Source organism: Chiloscyllium plagiosum, chromosome 11, assembly GCF_004010195.1.
Source record: "Chiloscyllium plagiosum isolate BGI_BamShark_2017 chromosome 11, ASM401019v2, whole genome shotgun sequence".
NCBI lineage: Eukaryota > Metazoa > Chordata > Chondrichthyes > Orectolobiformes > Hemiscylliidae > Chiloscyllium > Chiloscyllium plagiosum.
This window is the reverse complement of record NC_057720.1, coordinates 41,962,641-41,984,373: the sequence shown is the minus strand read 5'-3', so window position 1 is coordinate 41,984,373 and position 21,733 is coordinate 41,962,641. Positions and strand designations below refer to the sequence as shown.

The 21,733-nt window shown below is 39.7% G+C and overlaps 1 protein-coding gene across 3 annotated transcripts in view; it reads right to left on the bottom strand.

The window, feature by feature from the left end:
* The window catches only part of rab3b (RAB3B, member RAS oncogene family), a 171,189-nt gene that overhangs the window by 145,724 nt on the left and 3,732 nt on the right, over positions 1–21,733 (bottom strand). For all 3 annotated transcript variants that reach the window (XM_043699201.1, XM_043699202.1, XM_043699200.1), the window contains exon 2: positions 12,544–12,771. In XM_043699201.1, coding sequence (XP_043555136.1) covers positions 12,544–12,771 — 228 coding nt within the window. The remainder of the gene's footprint in view (positions 1–12,543; positions 12,772–21,733) is intronic.

Here is a 21,733-nt window from a genome sequence, read left to right as displayed (position 1 = left end):
GCTAAGGCCCCAGATATTTCCTCTCTCATCTACCTCAATAACCTGGGTTAGATCCCATCTGGACCTGGGTACTTGTCCACCTTAATACCTTTTAGAATATCCAACACTTCCTCCTTCCTTGTTCCGACTTGACCTAATCAAGCATCTATCCCTAATCTCAACATCCATCATGTCCCTCTCCTCAGTGAATACTCATTAAGAATCTCACCCATTTTCTCTGACTCCATGCATAACTTTCCTCCTTTGTCCTCCTGTGGCCGACCTTTTCTCTAGTTAGGCGAAAGTGAGTACTGCAGATGTTGGAGATTAGAGTGGTGCTGGAAAACCACAGCAGATCAGGCAGCATCCGAGAATCAGGAAAATCAACGTTTCAGGCAAAAGCCCTTCATCAAGAATTCCTGATGAAGGGCTTTTGCCTGACACGTCAATTTGCCTGCTCTTTGGATGCTGCCTGACCTGCTGTGCTTTTCCAGCACCACTCTAATCTTGACCCTTTCTCTAGTTACCCTCTTACTCTTTATATACAAGTAAAAGGCTTTGGCATTTTCCCTAACCCTGTTTGCTAAAGATATCTCACGACCCCTTTTAGCCTCGTTTCAGATTGGTCCTACATCCCCAACAGAATTTCAAAGCTTCATCTGTCTTCAGCTGCCTGGATCTTATGAATGCTTCCTTTTTCCCCTTAGCTAGTTTCCCAATTTCACCTGTCATCCATGGTTCCCTAATCTTGTCATTTTTGTCCTTTGTTTTCACAGGAACATGTCTCTCCTGAACTCTAATCAACCTCTCTTTAAAAGCCTCCCACATATCAAATGTGGATTTACCTTCAAACAGCTGCTCCCAATCTACATTCACCAGCTCCTGTCGAATTTTGGTATAGTTGGCCTTCCGCTAATTTAGCACTGTTCCTTTAGGACCACTCTCGTCTTTGTCTATGAGTATTTTAAATGTTACGGAATTGTGATCACTATTCCCAAGTAATCCCCTACTGAAACTTCAACCACCTGGCCGGCTCATTCCCCAATACCAGGTCCAGTATGCCCCCTTCCCAAATTGGTCTATTTACCTACTGCTCTGGAAAACCCTCCTGGATGCTCCTTAAAATTCTACTCCAAGCTAGACCTCTAACACAAAGTGGATCCCAGTCAATGTTGAGAAAATTAAAGTCTCCAATCACTAACACTCTGTTGCTCCTACATCTTTCCATAATCTGTTTACCTATTTCTACCTCTATTTCACGCATGCTGTTGGAAGGCCCATAGTACAGCCCCAACATTGTTACCACACCCTTCCTATTTCTGACTTCTGCCCACATTGCCTCTCTGATCGAGTTCTCCATAATGGCCTCCTAGAGCACAGTTGTGATATCCTCTCTGACCAGTAATGCAACTCCTCCAACCCTTTTACTTCCCTCTGTATCCATTCCGAAGCATTAATATCTTGGCATATTTAGTTGCCAATCATGCCCTTCCCTCAACCAAGTCTCAGTAATAGCAATAACATCATATGCCCAGGTACTAATCCAAGCCCTAACTTCATCTGCCTGACCTATTACACTTCTCGTATTAAAACAAATGCATCTCAGATCACCAGTCCCTTTGCGTTCATCATCTGCTCCCTGCCTACTCTTCCCCTTCTTCACACTGAATTCATTTTCTAGTTCCTACCTCCTTACCATCCACTAACATCCTGATTTGGTTCCCATTAGTTTAAATCCTCCTCAAAAGCACCCCCAAGAATATTGGTTCCAGTCTGGCCCAGGTGTAGACCATCCAATTTGTAATAGACCCACCTCCCCCAGGATTGGTCGCAATGTCCCAAAACTCTGAACGCCTCCATCCTCCTGCACAATCTCTCAAGCCACCTCTCAAAATTCCTCTGAGATTATTTAAAACTGCAGAGAACAGGCAGCTTCCGCTGCAGAGAACAAGAGCACATCTTTCTATATCTTTCTCTGCCTGTGTCTCTGTTGTGTCTTTTTCCTAGTTCCAACCTAATCAGTTAGCCGAGAGACAATCAGCTTCACTTGTAAACAACATCTCAATCATCTGAACATTGCAGGAACCCACTGCCACATAATAGATGTCAAAATAGGTATCAAATTCTTTGCAGTGAAATTATGCAGCCATCTTGGTAAATCTTTGATTTTAAAAGCACTTCTTTCTCCTTGCAGTCCACAGTTTTTAAAGACACAAAAATAAGAAGACAACAGAGAGAGGAGTAAGGCTGGATGGAGCAATGCTGTCTTTATTTTTCAATATTGGATAGCTTGTACTTTTCAATTGCCACTAACCCATACACTAGGTTGGAAGACAATATTCCAGGACTGGATAAAGGCAAATTTGTCCCAACCAGAAAAAATTTTGGCTGACTCAGTGTTTCTCTCTGGAAGATTTGAAACTAGCAATGATATTGATACACTGTATCCAAAACATATTATTCTGGAATTTGTGCTGCTCCAGATTGATTTTGAAAGCAATTTAATCCACATATCCTCTTTCTTATTTTTATTTCTTTTTATAACAATAGTAGGCTTTGTGATTTTATGAAGTTCAGCAGAATTCACCATTGCTTGCCATTCCGACAAGACACCCAAGGATCTCTGGAGCTGAACTGAGATAAATGCAGGACAACAGTAGGCTAAATCAGATGGCTGGTTTCGGCTTCAGCTGTTTAAACTACTTGGACCTGGAATGATTTAAAAACCCTTTCATTGACTGGCTAATCTCCACTAATCAATCAATCATAAATGTTTTTGTACCAGTAAAGACGTAACCATTACAGCTTTGCAAGGAGGGCTACTTTGGTACATGGCTGCATCTCCACCTCTGAGCCAGAAGATCCAGGTTCAAGTGCCACCTGCCTCAAAGAAGTGTTAAGACATGCCTGAGCAATTTGGTTAAAACATCTATGTCTTCTCTAGTCCCAGCCATAGAGGGAAAGGAGTGGCAGAGTGGAGACATAAGGAAGGGGATATGGAGAAGGTGGGGAATAAAGGAAGAATTTGAATGTTATGGATGGAAGATACTGCATTTCATGTAAATTTGCATTCATTTGTAGCCCATTAATGATTTGGTACACACACGGCATGGATGAGTTAGACCAAAGGGTCTGTTTCCGCGCTGTACACCTCTATGATATCCAGCAACCAGATCCCAAAGCTTGAACATGCTGGGCTTTACAGTAAATGCACACCAAATGCCTTATGTAATTGTGTTGAATGATGGTAAATGACGACATGGTATTATACTCTTAACAAATTATCTGACTAAATGCTCCAGTATAGTCACAGTGGGATTAGTATAACCAGTAATTACTTCAATGATACATCACAGAGGAAGTTACAAGACACAATGATATATTTTCAATCTGAAACTGTAACATGCTTTCTACTATATCTGACTTTATCTGCTATGCAAGTATCATATCATATTAACTCCAGGAAACTGTAATGCATTCCCAATTTTCAGGATATAATTGGAAACACATTGACTAACCAGTGTCTAAATATAAATTGTTTGATTACCAGAACAGCAAAATATATCTGTTACAATTCAAAAGTAATTTCTGTATTTTCAGTTGACTAGTCACTGTGCACACTGATAAAAGTGATCATGTATAATATTAAAACTAACAATCTCTTAAACAATGATCACAGGAAGAACACACCAACACTCCTGTATCTTTAATTATTCTATATTTGCATTCTTTCACTTCAAAAACCATCACTGCCAATCCAAATTTCTCGCTGTTGGCAGTGTATTGTCACTCAAATTACATCAAATGGATATTTAAGTTAAATTATTTCAAACCTCCTGCAAACTCTTGTCCTAAGAACTCATGCAGAGATCATCCCCACAGCTATAGGATCTAGTGCAATTTTAAGCCATAAAGATTACAGAGCTTCCAGGCGTCAACACTGAATTAGCATAGTATACCATGGTTAGTTTCAATAATCTGTGCCAGGGATAACAAAAATCTCAGTTGAGTTCTTAGTTGTCTCTTCAGTGACTGAGTTGGAAGTAGGATTGGTTTACATTGCGCAGGTTTTATTTGATTTATCCACAGGATGAGGGTAGCATTTAATGTACAAATCTAACAAGTGAATGGCTTGGTTCATCATTTCAGAGGACAGTTAAAAGTCAAGCACAATGCTCTTGGTATGGAGGACTGATTTCGTTCCAAAAAGAACATATTTTCGATAAGTAAAGGAGTCAAAGGTTACAGGGTAAATGTTCATTGGAGATGGAGTTGAGGATCATCAGATCAATCATGATCTCATTGCACAGTAGAGCAGATTTACATGGAGGACTATGTTAAGCCACAGTTTGCATATAATGCAAATGCAGATTGCTCACATTACAAAAGGACCTGTTCTGTTTCTGATAGTCCCAATTAACTTGTGTGGGACTGTGACCAATTGATCCAGGCACAGCAGGGGTTACCATCACTGTAACTGCAGTGCACTGCAGAGGAATGAAAGAGGAACAAATGCATCTGCAAGTTCAGGACAAGCACTTACTTAGAACAGCTGCCAACAGCCTCCACATGAAGGAGTTGCTGCTCTGTATATAAAGTGGAAGTACAGGAGGGCCAGACTCTACCATCCCAATGCTATTTCCTCCAGATAAACACTTGGGTGTCCTGGTACGCTATCACAGGACTATGCCACCTGCTCGAGCTAGACTTGAGATCTGAAGGGATGGGTGGCTATCCTGTCACAATGGCTGTCAGGGAGATAGCTATGTTAAATTTTTATGCAAATAGGATTCAGAAGGAGTATCCAATCAAAAATTAAAGCATTGAATGCAGCAAAACCAGTTTCTCAACTGCACTGAATGCAGTTAAGAACCACTAGTGGATGACTGAAAAGCAAATGAAAAAGGAGAAAATTGACAATGAAAGCAAATTGGCAAGAAAAATAAAAACAAAGAGCAGAGCTTCTATGATTATATAAGCGATAAGATAAAGTAGTGTGGGATGCCTGGAGAATGAAACTGAGGAATTGATAATAGGGAACAGGAAAATGGAAGATATCTTAAACTAATATTTTGCGTTGGTCCTCCTGGTAACAGATACTAAAAACATCCTAAAGATATTAGATAAGTAAGGCATTATTAGGAGAATGTTTATTGTGATAGAGACTATTACAAGAACCTAAGTATTTGACAAGCAGGCAGGTTGCCTGGGTTTTAAAGGAAGTGGCTGCAGAGATAGTGTGAGCATTGGTTGAAATATTCTCAAACTCAATGGATTCTCGTATGGTTCCATGCAGATTGGAAAACTGCTTATGTGATGCCTCTGTTCAAGAAAGGGATAACAGAAAGCAGGAAACTATAGCTAATTAGGCTAACTATTTAGTCATCAGTAAATGCAACTGTTTATTATTAAAGAAGAAACCGCAGGACATTTAGAATGCTTAATGCCAACAAAAAGAGCTTCATTTCATGAAAGGAAAATCATGCTTGACAAATTTGCTAGTATTCTTTGAGGATTTAACAAGCAAAGTTGATATGGGGGAATTAGTGAGCATTGAATAAGGAGTCACACAAAATATTTTTCCACATGACAGGAGCTCATGGTCTGAGGGGTAATATCGAAATAAGGATTGAGGATTGGTTAGTGCACAGAAGCATGAGAGTCAGGATACATGGGTCTCTTTTTAATTTGGAAAGACATAACTAGTGGAGTTTAAAAATAGAGAAATCTAGTTACAATTGTGTACTGGGTGTTGGCGAGGCCCCACCTGGAGTACTCTGGAATACTGTTGTGGTCAGATAGTTCGGGGCCTGAATGGCTAAGCCCGAAACCAAAATTGGCAAACTTTGAGCAGCCAGGTTCAATGAATCTTTCTAGACAGGTCAAAACCAAGTATCCGCACAAGACAAAGGCAAGTAAGTACAAGCCCAGACGTGCCCTGGCAAACAAAGTTGGTTTGTGTATTGGAGTATATACAAACTGACTTGCCAGAGCCCCAAGTTCTTGCCATGATCATGTGTGTAGAGGTGAATGTGCCCTTGACACATTGGGGAATGGATGCCGAAGGCAGCCCAACATTTTCCATATATGGTATTGAGGTCCCATTGGATGTGACCTTGACCTGGAAGTCCAATTTGCTGAGTGCCAGAGACCATTCTGGAAGGATGCAGCAGGGTGCATCTAAGAAGGGACATCTAACAACATTTAGATGGGATATCTAACAACATTTACCTCAGCAAAGACCTGACCTGGCCCAGCAGCAGACTACCTGGAGACAGCAAGGATGACCATAGGCAAGACTAACCTTCACCAAATTCAACAGAGCTGAGTACACAGCTTGGCCAAGTTTTACTGCATGGGTAGTACCTAGTCCTAGTCTGGTAGCCAATGGTAATTTGGTAAAGGATTGTGACAAAGACTTAATGATGTGATTACTAAAGTAATTAATGTAAGAAGCAGGAATTTTATAGCAAAAAGCATAACTTCAGATAATATTTGGTCTTTTGTGTCTTTAGTTTATTTTGTGAATAAAGTTGCATTGAATTGCAAGTTGACCTGGCCTTTTTGTTCACCTCACATATATAGCACCTAAGTAAAAAAGGATTCACACAGAAACTGGTCGAAGAATCCAAAGCATGGCCAACATTGTGTAGTTTGGTCCCCACAGTTAAGAAAGGATACATTGGCATTTGTGATTCTCCAAAAGAGATTCACTATGCTGATTCTTGGGATAAAGGAGTTGAATTATCAAGAATTACTTATGAGAGTTTAGAAGAATATGGGGTGATTTTATTAAACAAAATTTTGAGGGGCTTGACAGGGTTGATATTGAGAAGATGTTTCATTATTGGAGGAATGTTAAAGCAGGGGACATAGTTACAGAATAAGGAGGCACTCATTTAAAATTGAGATGCAAAGAAATTTCTCCCAGAGAGTAGTGAATATGTAAAATTCTCTACCTGAGAGCTGTAGAGGCTAGACCACTGAAGGTATTAAAAGAGAGGATAGATAGATTTTTCAAATATTGAAGAGTTGAAGGCTCTGAGGCACTGGCATGAAAAAGCGCTTCAGGCCTGAAGCAGATCGTAAAGTAGTGGGGAGACAGATTTGAGGTGATTTTTTTTATTCCCGCTCCCATTTCTTTTTTTCTTATAGAGGCGTGGTGTATACATAATGAAGCAATCTGTGGAGAATTGCATGAGATAATTTACTTGAGTTCACAGAAAGAAACCCTCCCTTAAACTCCCCGAAATTAACACTTAGCTGATTTTTGGTGTTATTCTGCCCAATATCTCCAAGTCTCACCTCAACATTCAAGTTAGCATATAATGTGAAATCAACACCCATTTTGTCAGGACCCAACAGCTGACCATTATTCTCTAACAGGCTAGAGAGAAAAGTTAAATAGCTTTAATTTCAAGAGTGTATTTCTTATGTATAGAAATAATTATTTAAAATTATATTTTCCTTATTTTATTTTTAAAAGTAAACTCCATAATATTGCAAAGGGAACTGCAGTAACTCAATTCAAAAAATAGCTATATGACTAAACATCATTATGAATAATTAGAATTTGTTTCTCCTAATAATAGGTAACTTGTTCTCATTAAGTTGCTAAATGTAAAAAAAAAATCAATTTTTAAAAATCATTCATTCATTCATCTAAGGAGTGTACGGTAGACATTGGTGCACGATCCCTAATGCACTTGGGAAAATGGTGGTGAGTCACCTTCCTGCAACTGAGTGGTTTGCTCGGCCATTTCAGAGGACAATCAGGAGTGAACCACATTGTATTGATTTGGAGCCATACATAGGCTAGCCTGGGTAAAGATCTCAGATTACCTTCCCTGAAGGACATTAGTTAACAGATGGATTTCACAACAATCTGGCAATTACTTGGTCACCAGTATAATGCTAGCTTTTTAATTCCAGATTTATCTAATTAAATTCCCCAGACACCATAGTGGAATTTGAATTTATATCTGAAATTTTACTCCAGACTTCAAGATTACTTGTTCATCGAGATAACTACAATGTTGTACAGTACTCAATTATATTTCATTGTTATCATTAGATTTAGGAAAGTAAGTACTCATGGGTTTTAGGGCAGAATTTTCAACTCTCCTTAACAGCAGGGGCAATGGTGAGACATATGGGAAAATACAGTGAAAATGAAAACGTGAGTATCTTGACATCAAGAAAAAATTTCAAAGCTTCCCCTTCAGATTTAATCAGTGAGTTCAGGATTTCACTAACTTAATCCAACATTTGCATCTAATTAGTACCTAACTTGTCTCATTTCTATGCCACATTTTTGCAGAGAGCAAAATTTCAGAAACCATCTAAAGAAGTAAGCAATGTAGGAAGGAAACTGGGGAAATTAAATGATAGAATAGAATATGGTATTTCTCCATTAGAGAAATTTAGTTTTTTTAAATTTAGTTGTTCTCAACCAACAGCATGAATTCTGCAATGTTCTACTGTCAGCAGAAAAGGAAACTCTCAGGCACCTTTATGAAGGTGTCAATGATTTTCCATAGGGATTCTGTGGAATTTGAGCAATTTGTTATAAATAAAATTAAAAGGAAGTTAAAATTGGAAGTCAAGCTTTGGGGATCTTTCAATATTTAGGCTTAGCCATTAAGCAGAATAGGTTTGGAGTAAACTTGAATTAATGGTTTTATCTACAAAGTATGACATCTATCCTGGTAAATCATGCTAGGTCATCACAGAAAGATGGTATCACATCTGAAAAAGAAACAGAGCTGTCTAAGGAGTTTGATTGGACAAAATAATTTGCAAAACACTCAGACAAGACCACAGGCTAGTTTTTGATGCATTAAAACTAAGAAGTATGATGCAATATGCTACAGTCAAGGATATTTTAAAATATTGTTGAATACTAAATGTGGGAAACTGCAAATTTAAGTTTCCAGTAGGACTTTCCATATCACAGGGAACAAAAATGGAAAATTTATACCCTGAGCTGAACTACTTTACATTGCTAAATTACTAATTTAGTAAATAAAATGAATTTAAAAGTATAAAAGAAAACTGTAATTTTGTATATACAGTACTTCCTGCTCACAGCCAATATTGTATACTGCATCTCCAGATCCCAGAGAAATTTAACTGCTGTAAATCCTTCCCCTCCCTGCCTCTGATTTGCAGTCTCTTCTCATCATACTCTTGTTGAACCCCCTGCTCCCTCATTTACCCTTTCCTCTCCCCTCCCCTCCTGAGCCTGTGTTCCAGTTCAAGCTGCAGATCCAACCCAAAACCGGAGCCCCAGGGTTATGAAAGTGTGAATTCTGATCGTGCAGAGGTACCCAGTAGGAATCAACGTGTTTTTTGATCAGATCCAGGACATCTCTGCAATAGTTCCTTAGGGTAGTGTCCTAGTTCAATCATTTTCAGCTGCTTCATCAATGACCTTCCCTCCATCTTAAGATCAGAAATAGGGGTGTTTGCCTTGATTGCACAATTATCAGCAGCATTCACGACTGCTCAGACACTGAAGCAGTTCATGTTCAAATGCATAAGATCTGGATATTATCCAGGCTTCAACTTACAAGTGGCAAGGAACATTCATGCTACACAAATGCCAGGCAACGACCATCTCCAACAAAAGACTATCTGAACACCACCCTTTGACATTCAATGGCATTCAAGAGCTTGTCAGAGCAATGAGTAACTCACCTGAAACTCCAAAGCCTGTCCACAAGGCAAAAGTCGGGAAGGTGATACAATACTCCCCATTTGCCTGGCTGAGTCCAATTCCAACAACTCTCTCAAGAAGCTTGACACCAACTAGGATAAAGTAGCCCACCTGATAGGCACCCCATCCCAAGCATTTACTCCCTCCATCACTGACATTCAGTACACACTGCTGCTACAATCATCTAGATGCACTGCAGAAATTCTCCAAAGATCCTCAGACAGAACTTTCTAAACCTATGATTACTTCTATCGAGAAGGACAAGGAAAGCAGATACCAATACCTGCAATCTTCCCTTCAAGCCACTCACCATCCTGACTTGAAAATATATCGCCGTTCCTTGACTATTGCCAGATCACAATGCTGGAAACTCCTCCCTAAGAGCATTGTGGGTCAACCCGCAGCACATAGGCTGCAGTGATTCAAGAAGGCAGCTCACCATCATTTTCTCAAGAACAACTACGGATGGGCAATCAATCTTGGCCAGTTAGCAATGCCCAAATCCCATGAATGAATAAATAAAAACGTACAGTTCTGCTCAAGAATTCCCTCTCCCGAATGTTCATGGTGTTTGAGGTCTCTGGAGGTGAACTGTGAGAGACAGGACAAGCAACTTCAACAGTCATTTGAAAGACAGCATGTATTATAATAGCCCCAATCATTAAAATACAACTTTCACTACCTCAGAACTCTGGTTTTCCATTTAATCTGTATTTGAATGAGAATACAGGTTCAGGAGAAGAAAGCAGCAAGACACTAAGTCAGGATTGGGAGATGAGGCAAGAGGGTTAAATTAGATTACATTTGCTACAACGTGGAAACAGGCCCTTCGGCCCAACAAGTCCACACCGACCTTCTGAAGAAATACCCCACCCAGACTCATTTCCCTCTGACTAACGCACCTAACACAATGGACAATTTAGTATGGCCAATTCACCTGACCTGCACATCTTTGGACTGTGGGAGGAAACCGGAGCACCCAGAGGAAATCCACGCAGACACGGGGAGAACATGCAAACTCCACAGTCGCTAGAGGCTGGAATCAAACCCGGGTCCCTGGCACTGTGAGGCAGCAGTGCTAACCACTGAGCCACCGTGCCGCCCACAGTGGGGGAGCCTGCAAATCAAAGATGAGACAAATGGAGATGCTGCATGTCAGAGGATTGGCATGTGGAGAGTCAACAGTTGCTAAGTTGGAGAATTGGAGAGGCGGCTTCAAAATGGCCCCAAATGAGTCACACAGTCCTGTGTCAGGCTTTTGGGAAACATCAAACAAATTTCACAAAATTAAATGAGATTTCAGTTCCTACTCACATAAAGTATACAGCACAAAATGGAGAAATGTTAAGTGAGGATTTGCTGTAATTCCTGTTTCAAATGTTGTTTGAATGTCATCCTAGTACAATGGCACAGTTTTATAGCAGTTGCTCTTATGAAATCAATGCAGCAATTGTATTCCTTTGGTATTCCCATGTAGATATGTCAAACTCTTTATAGATCCCCCTTACAAGCAACAGGTACAGGCAGCACACTGAGAAATTTGCCATACCTGGATATATTGACCTCATGTGTACTTATTTTCTGTATATGAATTGTATAACCTTAATCAGAAGCCCAGATGCACATTTGGTGATATACTAAACAATCTGCTGGAAGTGAAGTCTGCAGATGCTGGAGATCAGAGTCGAGAATCTGGTGGCTCATTTTAGTGGTCTCTCGAACAAAGACGCACATTTATATCATACGTTCCACAATAACAAGTTGACTCAAAGTTCTTTGCGACCAATGGAGTACTTTTGAATTGTAGTTTGTTGTAAAATGAGAAATGAAGCAGCTAATTTGGTCAGCAATCTCCCGCAAACAACATTATAATAACAACCAGATAAACTTTTCTGTGATGTAAATTGAGAGCTCAAAATTGGCAAAAACATTGCGAAGAATCTTTTTTTTTAGAAATAGAGCTAACTGCAAATTAACACCACCTAAGCAGGTATAGCGGACCTAGGCTCAAAGACAGCACCCTTAACAGTGCAGCACATTCTCAATTTTGCACTGGAGTGTCAGAGCAGATTTTTTTTATCTCAAGTTCCAGAATGGGACTTGAAACTTTTAAATTTGTGATTCAGAAAAGAGAGTGTTATCAACTGAGCCATAGTAGATTCCCTTATGTACTGTTAGGAATTTACTGTTATTCCCCAAAATGTGGTCATGGAATATGTAAAATTAAACTCTTCACTAGGTGAATTGGATGCTGTCATCTTAAATGTGCCTACATGTGCATTTTCCCCTTGGTCTAGTCAATAAATTGATACATAGTTTGGTGAATAGAGGCTGGTTACTTTTGAATATTATATAAAAGACTAGAACATTAAGACAGAATTTTAATATATTTTGTAATACTTACCATGTAGAAATAACTTAAAAAAAGCACAATATTCATTCACAGATTAAATTCACACAAATCAAATTTTGAATGCAGTTAACACGGCAACAAATCAGCATTTGCTCACAAACTTCAGAGCAAAATGGAGCTGTTTCTTTCAGTTTAAGCCAGAAGTCTATATTTTCCTATCTGAATCTCAGGTTCCATTTCTACCTAAGCTGAACTCCTAATGAATTAGACTGCTGCTCCTCACTTCTCCAAATCACTCACTGCAATCTATCCTCTGTGGAACTGTAATCCAGTAAGAGACGCCACCAACATATTAAATATACTCGTGTCTATTTTTCAGTGTTTCTTTAACTTATTATCATTTCATTCTATCCAATTAAACTTCATGCAATAGCTAATCTTGTTCTGTGTTTAATCAATTTAGGGAGAATAATTAAAAAAGAATAACACCTACCCAAATCTGCAATTTGACTCTTTTATCATTTCTGTAAACAGTCTTCACTTTGAAGTCAATACCAACAGTGCTGACAAAGGCTGATGTGAATGTGTCATCTGCATATCTGAACAGGAAAGATGTTTTTCCCACGCTGCTGTTTCCAATAATAAGAAGCTTGAACATGTAATCAAAGTTCTGATCAGATGCATCCTTCGGTCCATACCTAGAATCTGCTGCAGCAGCCATCTAAAAATTGTAGATGAAAGAAAACCTGTCATAAAATTATAAATAGGCACTCTGAAATAAATTCAAAGCAATAATGAACAAGAAAGGATTGAGCATTTTGAAGTTTTGCCATAATAGCAATTGTTTAGCATGAGGTGATAAAGCGCAGGAACTTGACCAATTTATAAAAAACCTTATATACTAGTTATAGAAAGAATTGGAACAGTGACTGTATTTTAGATCATGAAAGGAGCCATCTTCTTTCTTTCTATTATAATAAGTATTGTTAAAAACACTCATATGCCTCAGGATTTACATATATACTTCTGGTACTTAAATCATTACGGTGTACATCTTGTGGAAACCATTAGAGTTAACAGAAACGCTCAGCTGATATCAGCAGAGCACAACTTGTCAGTTTTCTACAATGAATACAGAGGGATCAGAATCCTTTGGTTAAACCTACATGCAAAGCCAGAGATACCAACAAAACTCTATTCCAGCTTCTGTTGAATATGGCTGCTGTAGGGGTTGAGGCCTCCTGACATGAATAAATAAGATTCTGTAAACTTACATGGATATTTGAACAATGATAATAACACATTCTTATGAAAAAATATTATAATGAAAACTGTATAACTCAAAAGGTCAACTCATTGACTATTCATTTTAATTAAAGGATAACCAAGCAAGAATATTTTACTCTCAGAATCACATAAGTGATACAGTGCAGAAGGAGACCATTCAAGCCATTGTGGCTCTCCAACTGAGCATCATGACTTAGGTCCCGTTATCCTGCCTTTTCCCTATAGCCGAGCACATTACTTAGCTGAAACAACTCCCTCTTGAAAGTTTCAGTTAAACCTTCCTCCACCACACTTTGAGATAGTGCATTCTAAACCCAATCCACTTGTGCATAAAAACTTTTTTCCCACTTTACATTTGCTTCTTTTGCATATTACTTAACATCTGTATCCTCTTGCTCTTTATACTTTGAAGCAGTTTCTCCCTATGTACTCTATCCAGCCCCCTTATAACCAAATCTCTTTCAGTCCAAGGAGAACTGTCACAACATCACCAAATTATCCTTATAGCTGAAGTTTCTCACCCTTGCCACCATTCATGTAAATCTCTTCTGCACTCTGTCCAATGCAGTCACATTCTTCTTATAGTGTGATACCCAAAACAAGACACAATTCTCCAGCTGAAATATAACATATGTCTTATTGACGTTCATCATTATCTCCTTGCTTTTATTCACTGTGCCACTGCTAATAAAACCCAGGACCACTGTGTGCCTTATTAATTGCTCTCTCCACCTGTCCTCTCTACAATAATCAGTGCACATATACATCTAGGTCTCTCTGCTCCTGCACCCTCAATTTTGTTATTGTCTGTCCACGTTCCTGTTATTAAAATATATTACTTCACATTTCTCTGCATAGATCTTCATCTGCTATCGATCTGTCCACTTCACTGACTTGTCTATGTCCATTTGACCTCAACAGTTTATGATTCTTCCAAGATTAGTATCCTCCACAAACTTGGAAATTGTCCCCAAGATCTCGATCATTATCATATATCAGTAAAAGCAAAGGCTGCAAGGGTCCCTCTACCTGACAGCATTGGGGCTCTACCTAAAGCAAATAAATTGCAGCAGTTCACAGGGCAATAAATGGCCCAGCTACTGTGCATTTCATGAACATATTTTAAAAACTGACCCTGGGGAACTCCACTACAAATCTTCCTCCAGCCTGAAAAATATCTATTGTCCATTACTCTGTTTCCTTTTATGTTATATCCTTGTTGCTACTGTCCTTTTTAATTCCATGAGCTCTAACTTTACTCACAACTCTGCTCTGTGACACTGCATCGAATATCTTCTGAAATTCCATGCATACCTCATGAAGTGTATTACACTAATCAACCCTTTCTGTTACCTTTTTGAAAAACTCCAATAAGTTAGTTTCATATGATTTCCTCTTTGGAAATCCATGCTGTCTCTAATCAACCAACCCTTTCCATGTCACTACTAATTCTATCTTGAATCGAGAAACTTCCACACACCACTACGTCAAACTGACGGGTCTGTATTGCCGGGCTTACACTTACAACCTTCTTTGAACAAGGACATGATGTTTGTAATTCACTAGTTTTCTGGCATCTTTCCTGAGCCTAGGAAGGACTAGTAATGCCCTTGCAATTTTCACTCTCACTTCCTTCAAAATTCTTGGATGCATCTCATTTGGTCCCAGAGGAGAAAGTGAGGACTGAAGATGCTAGAGATCAGAGCTGAAAATGTGTTGCTGGAAAAGTGCAGCAGGTCAGGCAGCATCCAAGGAATAGGAGAATCGACTTTTCGGGCATAAGCCCTTCTTCCTGAAGAAGGGCTTATGCCTGAAACGTCGATTCTCCTGTTCCTTGGATGCTGCCTGACCTGCTGCACTTTTCCAGCAACACATTTTCAGCTCTCATTTGGTCCCAGTCAACTTTGAATACCAACAGTTGATCAACACTTCCTCCTCATTAATTCTGTACCCTCTCTTCTTACTTGATTTTTTTTGAAGTTTCTGTTTCATGCTTTTGAAAGTAAGGGAAACACTGATGTATGCAGGAAGGTGAATTTTCAATTTCAGTGTGGACATCCTTTTAAATTTGGAATTGCTGGTCAGTGTTTGCTTTCAGATTCCCTTTCTCCTTGGAGAAGCTACCTGAAATCAGCAAATGGAGGAGTATAGACAGAAGGCTGCATTCAATCACCCTCTTAAAATTAGCTTTATTGTCACATGAGTACAGTGAGAAGTTTGCAAGTCACCACTTATGGCACCACCTTAGATACAAAGGTACTGTGATACAGATTAGATTAGATTAGATTACTTACAGTGTGGAAACAGGCCCTTCGGCCCAACAAGTCCACACCGACCTGCCAAAGCGCAACCCACCCACACCCATTCCCCTACATTTACAAATTCTTCGGAAAGAAACAAATTAGAAAACTAAAGAAATAAAAAGTTCTGAATAACAATTCTTCAGTCCAGACCACGCCGGCACCCAGTCTGGCTGAAAGACCACCACGCCTATTAATGTACAAAAGATGCATAGTACAACAACAGTTCTTAAAAGCTTTTTTAGTGTAATTAGTTTAAATTACATTATTTCCTGCTAAAGGAAATATTAATTAACATTACCTGTAAAGCAGTTTACCTGCTAAAGATGGGTCTTTCTGGCCTTAATATAATTTCTTACTATATCTCACAAAAAACACTCCATCTATTCCTTCCATTTAGTCATGTAGTGCTGTCCTTAAAAAATGTACCGAGGCTAAGAACTCTTCGAATATTTGAGATCAATACAGAGAATATTCGTGAGCAAATGCAACAAGTTCCGAATTGTTTGTCTCATTGATGAATGTTCAAATGGTGACTTCATTAATTTAGTTAGTAGAGAGTTTCTTTAAGAAACTCTCTACTAACTAAAGTTTTGATTAGATTCTCTTAACGAGTTTAGATTAGATTCCCCTACAGTGTGGAAACAGGCCCTTCGGCCCAACAAGTCCACACCGACCCTCTGAAGAGTAACACAACCAGTCCCATTTCCCTCTGACTAATGCACCTAACACTGTGGGCAATTTGGCATGGCCAATTCACCTGGCCTGCACATCTTTGCGACTGTGGGAGGAAACCCATGCAGACACGGAGAGAATGTGCAAACTCCGCACAGGCAGTCACCCAAGGCTGGAATTGAACCTGGGACCCCAGTGCTGTGAGGCAGTAGTGCTAACCGCTAATCACTGAGCCATCGTGCTGCCTTGCAAATAAAAAGCACAATATCAAATAATACATTGATTCAAAAACTCTAAGCATTTTCACATGTAATTTCACTATAATTATGTCCTTCTACAAGATAACATATACATAAGAATCTTAAATTGTGTTTTTGTAGGTATTTGTCACAAAAGTCCATACCTTTGTTTACTCTGGGTGCCACATTCAGTTTAATTTTGTATATATTCAAACTGAATTTGAACAGCCGACTCACCTCTGCCTTGAACCACAGCAGCCTGTCAGGTGTTTTGTTCTTAATCTGGACAACTGGGGATTCTAATCATAGTGTTTACAGCTTCTTGATTCTATTTCAACTCATGAGCTGGATTTACATCAGAGCTAGGTAGATAACAGAGTGTCAAAGTAGACTGTTATCTCTGCACAGCAGGTGACATGAAATTCAGAATGAATTTTAGGAGCTGGATGTCAGTTGTTAAAATATTAGGGAAAATTTCAATGTTGCTGTTGCTGGATAAATAGTACTTATCCATAAAAATTACATATCCCCAATCCATAAATTTTATCTGTTAACATAAATAGATGAGAAATTGAACCTGCATAATCTCCTGGTATACACGTTTGGCATATGCAGAGGACCCTTAATTATATGATTTTACCTGTCTGGTATTAACTCGGCAATATGACAAAAGGAATAAGATGTAAGAATCCACACTGTCTTTAGAGATCTCAATGAGTTTGGGCAAACATCTTTTAATACCAACAATTACTTATGATCTATTCAAACTTGGTTTTCTCAGTATTTACCTATAAATGACTTGAACCTGTAATAAGTTAATCAATTACTCATTGGATTGGACTCTCATGCCACAGTGGTAGTGTCCCTACCTCTGAGCCAGGAGGCTAGGGTTAAAGCCCAACGTGCTCCAGAGTGTGTAATGACAGCTCTGAATAGATTGATCAGAAAATATCTGAAAGTGGTGTTGTTAACTGTTCTCATTCCTTTGTTTCCCTATGGCAGTCAAATGATTGTATAAATTAAGAGAGGATAGTCACAGAAGGAATGAACTCTGAGAAAACCATGCATCAAACGCTAAGACCTGTACTGGGGTCCATAGTACAGTTTTCAATTTCATCACTAAAATCGACAACTTGAAGGTTACCATAGCAGGTGTATGAGGAATTGAAATGGAAAAAGGATAAGGTCGTCATAGTCCCACCGGACCAAACAGCTGCTCTCCCATTAGAAAGAGAATACTAGTGTGATTTAACCTGAGGATCACCACTTCCCAGGTGAAGGGAGAGGCTGAGAAGGAAAATCCTTCATGGTAACCACACCCAGAACAGGAAATAATCCATTGGGCTAGAAAGTGGAGACAAATAGCAGTTCAGAAATCATCTGCTGGTGTTGAATTGACAACAGGTATTTTCATTGCCAATATATGGAGAAGGGCAATTGATCAAAACAACTTCAACACGGAACAAGTTATTGTCAAAGCAGATAAAAATTAAATATGAAATATATAAAACCTAAATTCAACTTTTTTTGGCTTAATTTTTCAAGGAATTCCTTCTTCAAATTCCAGACGTGTCCACCGATATCTTTCAATACATAGTTCTATTTATCAGCACAATAAATTTCTTGCATTCTGATAATTTTTCTCTGTTCACCTTGAGATTCAGTTATGTTTTAATTATAACTGTTGACCAGTATACCAGGATAACTCATCTGTTTTTCTTCTGGAAAATACCCAATACCATGGGATCTTTCACATCCACCTGAGAGGTTCAGTAGCTTCGTTCAAAATATAAACCCTCTGTTAGTGCTCTTAATATTGCACTGAAGTCAATGACTTGGTTGTGACCTTTCATCAGAAACTTTTCATAGAAACCTTACAACAATGACATGCAATTAACATGCAATGAACACCATTAACATAGGAAAACATCCTGAAACAATCAACAGAAGTGTAATCAGACAAAAAAAATGCCAAAGAAGTAGATGTTCAATTAAAGGCTTGGTCTAGGAGGTGGCTTTTATCAAGAATTAAGTAAAGTTTCAATTAATTCAGCAGAGAGATGTGTATCCAGTATACAGGAGGTTCAAAGCCTTGGGCTTTGACCTTTATGTTGTCGTTGTCTACAGGAATAGTGCCAGAAGACAGGAGGAAAGCAAATGTGTATCCAGTATACAGGAGGTTCAGAGTAGTGAGGTTAGAAATAAGGTTTCAAGTTCGCAAGAGGGCACCGGCAAGCAAGAAGTTGGTTTGAAATGTGTCTACTTTAACGCCAGGAGCATCAGAATAAGGTGGGTGAACTTGCAGCATAGGTTGGTACCTGGGATTTCGATGTTGTGGCCATTTCAGAGACAGAGGTCGAGCAGGGACAGGAATGTTTATTGCAGGTTCAGGGATTTAGATGTTTCAGTAAGAACAGAGAAGGTAAAAGAGGGGCAAGTGTGGCATTGTTAATCAAGGGCAGTACTACGATGGCAGAAAGGATATTGAGGACTTGTCTACTGAGGTAGGAAAGGCTGAGGTTAGAAACAGGAAAGGAGAGGTCACCCTGTTGGGAGTTTTCTTTCGGCCTCCAAATAGCTCCAGAGATGTACAGGAAAGGATAGCAAAGATGATTCTCGATAGGAGCGAGAATGACAGGGTAATTGTTATGGGGGACTTTAACTTTCCAAATAATGACTGGGACTACTATAGTTCGAGTACTTTAGATGGGTCAGTTTTTGTCCCATATGTGTGGGAGAGTTTCCTGACACAGTATGTAGACAGGCCAACAAGAGGCAAGGCCACATTGTATTTAGCACTGGGTGATGAACCCAGCCAAGTGTTAGATTTGGAGGTAGCTGAACACTTTGGTGATACTGACACAATTCGGTTATGTTTACTTTAGCAATGGAAAGGGATCGGTATATACCGCAGGGCAAGAGTTACAGCTGGGGGAAAGGCGATTATGATGAGATTAGGCAAGATTTAGGATGCATAGAATGGGGAAGGAAACTGCAGGGGATGGATACAATTAAAATGGGGAGTTTATTCAAGGAACAGCTACTGCATGTCCTTGATAAGTATATACCTGGCAGATAGGGAGGAAGTTGTCAAGCGAGAGAACTGTGGTTTACTAAAGAAGGTGAAGCTCTTGTCAAGAGGAAAAAGAAGGCTTATGTTAGGATGAAACATGAAGGCTCAGTTAGGGCACTTGAGAGTTACAAGCCAGCCAGGAAAGATCTAAAGAGAGAGCTCAGAAGAACCAGGAGGGGACATGAGAAGTCGTTGGCAGATAGGATCAAAGAAAACCCTCAGGAGTTCTATAGGTATATCAGGACTAAAAGCATGACTAGACTAAGATTAGGACCAATCAAGGATAGTAGTGGGAAGTTATGCGTGGAATCAAAGGAGCTGAGGAAGCGTGAAATAGTCATAGAGTCATAGAGATGTACAGCATGGAAACAGACCCTTCGGTCCAACCCCTCCATGCCGACCAGATATCCCAACCCAATCTAATCCTACCTGCCAGCACCCGGCTCATATCCCTCCAAACCCTTCCTATTCATATACCCATCCAAATGCCTTTTAAATGTTGCAATTATACCAGTCTCCACCACTTCCTCTGGCAGCTCATTCCATACACGTACCACACCCTGTGTGAAAACGTTGCCCCTGAGGTCTCTTATATCTTTCCCCTCTCACCCTAAACCTATACCCACCCCAGGGAAAAGACTTTGTCGATTTATCCTATGCACGCTCCTCAATTTTGTAAACCTCTATAAGGTCACCCCTCAGCCTCCGACGCTCCTGGGAAAACAGCCCCAGCCTGTTCAGCCTTTCCCTATAGCTCAAATCCTCCAACCCTGGCAACATTCTTGCAAACCTTTTCTGAACCCTTTCAAGATTCACAACATCTTTCCAATAGGAAGGAGACCAGTATTGCATGCAATATTTCAAAAAAATGAATATTTTTCATCAGTATTCACACTGGAAAAAAGACGATGTTTTCAAGGAGAATACTGAGATACAGGCTGCTAGAATAGATGTGATTGAGATGTACAAGGAGGAGGTGTGAGCAATTCTGGAAAGTGTGACAATAGATAAGTTCCCTGGCCTGGATGGGATTTATCCTAGGATTCGCTGGGAAGCCAGGGAGGAGACTGCAGAGCCTTGGGCTTTGACCTTTATGTTGTTGTCTACAGGAATAGTGCCAGAAGACAGGAGGAAAGCAAATGTTGTTCCCTTGTTCAAGAAGGGGATAGAGACAACCCTGATAATTATAGACCAGTAAGCGTTACTTCGGTTGTGGGTAAAGTGTTGGAAAAGGTTATAAGAGATAGGATTTATAATCATCGAGAAAGAAATAAGTTGACAAGGGATAGTCAACATGGTTTTGTGAAGGGTGGGTCATGCCTCACAAACCTTATTAAGTTCTTTGAGAAGGTGACCAAACAGGTGGATGAGGGTAAAGTGGTTGATGTGGTATATATGGATTTCGATAAGGCATTTGATAAGACTCCCCATGATAGACTATTGCACAAAATACAGAGGCATGGGATTGAGGGTGATTTAGTGGTTTGAATCAGAAATTGGTTAGCTGAAAGAAGACATAGGTGGTGGTTGATGGGAAATATTCATCCTGGAGTTCAGTTACTAGTGGTGTACTGCAAGGATCTGTTTTGGGGCCACTGCTGTTTGTCATTTTTATAAATGACCTGGATGAGGGTGTAGAAGGATGGGTTAGTGAATTTGCGGTTGACACTAAGGTAGGCAGAGTTGTGTATAGTGCCGAAGGACGTTGTGGGTTACAGAGAGATAGATAAGCTGCAGAGCTGGGCTGAGAGGTGGCAAATGGAGTTTAATGCGGAAAAGTGTGAGGTGATTCACTTTAGAAGGAGTAACAGGGCTAGTGGTAAGATTCTTGGTAGTATAGATGAGCAGAGAGATCTCGGTGTCCATGTTCATAGATCCCTGAAAACCTGCCAGCCAGGTTGATAGGATTGTTAAGAAGGTAAAAACAATGACTGCAGATGCTGGAAACCAGATTCTGGATTAGTGGTGCTGGAAGAGCACAGCAGTTCAGACAGCATCCGAGGAGCAGTAAAATCAACGTTTTGTGCAAAAGTCCTTCATCAGGAATAACGGCAGAGAGCCTGAAGCGTGGAGAGATAAGCTAGAGGAGGGTGGGGGTGGGGAGAAAGT